The 5,255-nt window shown below is 40.3% G+C and overlaps 1 protein-coding gene across 1 annotated transcript in view; it reads right to left on the reverse strand.

Moving 5' to 3' along the window:
• Nucleotides 1-4,957, reverse strand: part of LOC107570924 (G-protein coupled receptor 124-like) — a 19,005-nt gene extending 14,048 nt beyond the window's left edge. The window contains exon 1 of the mRNA XM_016257207.1: nt 4,226-4,957. Coding sequence (XP_016112693.1) covers nt 4,226-4,434 — 209 coding nt within the window. The 5' untranslated portion in view covers nt 4,435-4,957. The remainder of the gene's footprint in view (nt 1-4,225) is intronic.
• Nucleotides 4,958-5,255: the final 298 nt, after the last annotated feature.

Genomic DNA, 5,255 nt, shown 5'->3' on the forward strand with positions numbered 1-5,255 from the left:
AGGCCGATCCCCTGAGGGCACTGAGGTGAGACGGACACCGTGTAATGCGGTGCAAACCGCTGCACCCCAGAGGGGACTGCCCTCATACATCCTGAGCCAGTGGCGTCAGGACTTTTTCACCGAGGACCTCTTAGACTGAAGTACGGTCCGAAGATCCGGCTTAGCCTTAGAGGTCCCCGACCTCGAGCGTCACCTTGCCCTCGTGCCTCGACACGGGGGAGCACGCGAGGCCACGCTCTGTTTTTGCGCGCCCCTGTGTTCGGAGCTGGTACCCGGAGGGGGCTGCTCTCGCCCAGCAGCCCCTGGAGCTAGAGAGCGGCGAGGGAGAAACCGCTGGAACGCCGCCGCCTGCTTACGAGCCTCCTGGTGCCTGTCGATCCACGAGCGCAATCGCCGCTGCGCCTCGGCAGAAGCGGGACCCGCGCCGCGGGGAACGCTTGCGAAAGCACCCTCCGCAAAGAGTGCCTTTCGGGAGCGGAGAGCATGCATGGGAAGACACTCGCAATGCGGGCAGTCAGCGCTCTCAAGAGCTGACTCAGCATGCTCCGCTTCCAGGCAGACAACGCACAAACTGTGTGTGTCCGCACCCGTAATGAAACGCTGGCTGCCTTCACCCCTACTCAAATGATGTGACTTGTCATGTGCTTTAGACATAATTATCTTCTAGCCTTACGGGACAGACAACACCAAATATGACTCACAAACAGATATCAGACTGACACACACACAGAGCGCTTGCTGAACGACAAAAAGCTGACGCTGGTCTCACCGCACGTGCTTTTATAGCCTCCTGGTCATTACGTCACCCGCCGTGACGTCTCGCCCAGCTATTGGTCTGATTACACACGAGATTCAGAGCCCGTCACGCTGAACGACGTTCCCCCAGCGTTTTTCGACGCAGCTTGAGTTCCTGAAGAGGAACACAGAAGCTGCATCTGAAGAGGCCTTTAGATGCACATACACACTGTTTAATGCAAGACATGAATGCTTTAACCTGCAGTTACAAATTCACAAACAGGATATTTTAATCCTAAAAGGTTGAATACTGATATTTGAAATCATTAAAAAATATTTATATATCAATGTACTTTAAATGTGAAATTAAAACCGCCAGTAGGTGGCAGCAAGTCACTGTTAATAAGCGAGTCATTGCTATTAAACCGAATCATTCAAAGAGTTGATTCATTCAGGAATGAAACGCTGACATGTTGCTCAGAGATGCAAAACAGTGCCGTGGCTTCATTTGAAAGCATTTTTGTGGGCGAAATAGAGCAAAAAATAGGCAATATGGTGTCTAAAACGTAAGTCTCTTAATATTAACTTCTTGTTTATTGAACTGCTGTATAAAATCAATATCACATTTGTGATTTTTGCAACAAATGGCACTCTTCATGTGATATTGATCAACTATATGAAATTATATAAATATATACATTTTCTGCCCCCATATCTTGAATTTTGGGAGCATTCTAAATGCATTTTATTAGACTGAATCATGCAGTGAAAGAACACACTCTAAATGAGCATTCAGTCTAGCTAGTGTTTAAGCACTCATAACTCCTCTCATAATCAATGAAGCTGTCCATGCACGGTATGATAAATGAATCTCTAACTCACATCGTACGTACATCAGCACTTTGTTGCTTATGATGAGGGAATTCGCGAGTTTCAGTCTGAACAAAACTCTAGGGTTTCAGCGATGACAGATCTGAACGCCTCTGATTGGCTACTGCATTCCTAAGCTCAACAGAATCGTGTGTGATTGGTTATAATGAGCAACGCTATAAAAACGCATAAAAATAAAATATGATAATATATATAATATAATATATGCATTTAGCAGACACTAAAAGCAACTCTCAGTGCATTCTGGCTATACATTTTTTACCAGTATGTGTGTTCCCTGGGAATCGAACCCACAACCTTTTGCGCTGCTAACGCAATGCTCTAATCTCTCTATTGAAAAACCAGGGGGTCCCTTAATGCTTATGGGCCCCCCCCAATTTGAACACTGCCTTCATCACTAGTCCTTCACTATCTGCTACAACTCATCCAGTTTTGTCCACAGAACTCATTTCAAGCATTTAAGCACAAACGTGTAGGAGAAAATCGAAACCTGAGAAAGAAATGCAGTGAAGTGCATTTGAGAACTAAACAACAGGCTTCTGAAGAAACTCTACAAGAGCTGTAAAAAGCAGAAAAGCACTGAAAACTTCCCTCCAGCAACATGTTTCATTATTTACAGACACACAGCACTTCATTCCTCATTACAGCAGGCAGCTTCCCAATCAGTAAAACCATTAGAGTTCATTAAAACAAGACTCACATGTGTTAAAGTAATGCATAATACAAGCCCTTGCTGCAAACACAGGTACACCAGAGGAACACAGCTTGCAGAATTAAAAATGCATTAGGAGTTTTCACAGACGGAGAACTAGATACCTCATAAATCACGCTCATCATTCTTCTCAGTGATGAGCTCAATATCTCAGAAACAGATACTGTATTGCTTCTTCTTATCAAGATCATGCACATAAAAGTTATTTATTGCCATCGATGAAGAACCTTTAACATCCACATCAGATCTGTTCTTTTTATCTCATATTCAGACTTTTTTTTCATAGCAAATCTGAGAGAGAAAAAAAGTAATACAAAATAAAAAAGGTAATTGCAACTTTTTATCTTTAGGGTTTTTTTGCTGTCTCACAATCTGTACTTTCTGGAGTTTATATTTGCAATTCTGTGTTCATATCTCGCTACTCTAAGAAAAACAAATGTCTCAATTGTGAGATATAAACTTTGAATTTTGAGAATAAAAGTCTGAATGCATGGAGAGATTTAAAGTTGCTATTACCTTTTATATACACTGTGGCTTATATACTTATATATGCTGGCTATATACACTTATATACACTGTGGCTATATACACTTATATACACACGTTCAGAAGTTTAGGATCAGTATGATTTTTTAAAGAAGTTTCTTCTGCTCATCAAAGCTGCATTTATTTGATCAAAAATACAGAAAACGGTAATATTGTAAAATACTGCATTATATCAATTTTTTTTCTTTTAATTTTTTTAAAGTAATCAATACTTTTATTCAGCGAGGATGTGTTAAATTGATTTATAAAATGATGGTAAAGACGTATATTGTTAGAAAGGATTTCTATTTTAAATAAATGTTGTTCTTTTTAACTTTGTATTCATCAAAGACCCAGAAAAAAGTATCACAGATTCCAAAAAAAAAATAAAAATCAACATTGATAATAATCAGAAATGTTTCTCGAGCAGCAGATCAGCATATTATACTGATTTCTGAAGATCATGTGACACTGAAGACTGGAGTAATGATGCTGAAAATACAGCTGCGCATCACAGAAATACATTACAGTTTAACAGAGATTCACATAGAAAACAGCTGTTTTAAATTCTAATAATATTTCACAATTTTACTGCTTTTACTGTATTTTTGATCAAATAAATGCAGCCTTGATGAGCAGAAGAGACTTCTTTAAAACACATTAAAATCTGACTGATCCCAAACTTTTGCACACTAGTATATTTATCCTTCAGTGGAAACAATAAGTGTTTCTCTAGCATCAGACCCTATTTATTAGCCTATCTCTAAGACTATTGCACTATTCCAGTACTGTAGTGTTTCTTGCATGACTTCATTCCTTGGATTAATCACTTCAATACGGATAAAAACGTATAAATGTAAATGTACAAATAAATCTGCAGTATCTCAGTGATACTTCTCTGATTTGTGCTCTGAATACTGATGAACACAATAACATGACGGGCAAAAAACAATGCATCAATGATTGCACAATACAAATCGCTTATGAAACTTCTGGCAATAAAATATCATCAAACAGATCGATTTCAATTAAATCAATAGCTGACAGCAATAGAGGCCAGTGCTCACACTTGTTACATAAAGACATAAAGTATACACTTCTAAAACAATCAAATGTATTATAATAAAGGCAATAAGAAATGATAATAAAAAATAATTTTTCATGCAGTCATGATAACTGCATTACTTACATCAAGCAATTTCTACTCGATTGAATATGCTAAAATAAACTTTTAATGATTTCAAAGACTTTTCTAGGAAGATTTGAATGATTAACAATTTGCATAACTTCTCTGGGTCTTAAATGTTAACAATAACCACGCATTTAACAACGACCACAGTCTTCATGTTAGGAGTTACTCACAGTGACACCGTCGTGTTGGGTAAAGAGCCGGGCTGCATGGTTTCCGTCAGGTCCGCATCATCACACACAACCTTCACGAGCACGCTCTGCCTATTAAACTCCTTTGATCTCTCCGCGGCGCAGTGACAGCTGTCAATCATCAGCTCGGGACAGCCTCTGCTGCTCCATGCGCCCGCGAGCGCCGCGCACAGCACGAGCAGCGCTTCCATCGCGATCCGAACCGTCACGTTACTTCCAGCAAGTCTGGCATCAAATCATCGATCATCTCAGGGTAGATCGAACACAGACGCCTGGCGCTCCCTAATGATCAGTGAAGCACCTGGAAGATCTCCATGCGCCGTGCGTAAAAACAAAAGCGCAACATTCCCGATCCAAAGCCGGTTCTGCATTACACGCGGGTTTAGATGTAGGTTTGCATCCTCACTGCAAGCGCTCCTCTTTATCCTTATCATTCAAGAGTGAAGAATACTTCTGCCTCAACAGGTTGCAGTTGCTGGATGAAGTAACTTAACTTCTAGCGATGCGCGCCCTCCTCTACTACGCTAAAGGCCTGGCTTATGAATATTAATAACGCACCGTGACGTTTCCCTATAGGACGCTAGTGGACGGGAGCTATGGTGAATGGCTGATGCATGAATAAAAATTAGGCAGGACGCTCAAGAAAGGTTTCTAAGCAACGTCAGCATGCCCTCATTAATATTCATAAGCCACTCCTTCGCCATAATAGGATTTAAAACGATCCCTCCCTGCGAATAAATTTTCATTGGCACAAAATTCCACATGATATGATTATTTATCCTAAAGAGGCGATGTGGAGCCTCACACTGTATAAAGTTAGATGGTTTGTACTAACAAAAGTCTACATCTATTGATTTAGAGAACCTATCATTTGTCTTTTTATGATTTACACTCATAACCACTCATTATGTTATGGAATCATTTACATAACATAAGCACCCCAGTAAATTCTTGCTGGGCTTTGTCCCTCATGCAAATGTTATTCAACCTTTAAAATTGATATTTTCTCAGA

Source organism: Sinocyclocheilus grahami, unplaced genomic scaffold (genome assembly GCF_001515645.1).
Source record: "Sinocyclocheilus grahami isolate Dianchi unplaced genomic scaffold, SAMN03320097.WGS_v1.1 scaffold1522.1, whole genome shotgun sequence".
Lineage (NCBI taxonomy): Eukaryota > Metazoa > Chordata > Actinopteri > Cypriniformes > Cyprinidae > Sinocyclocheilus > Sinocyclocheilus grahami.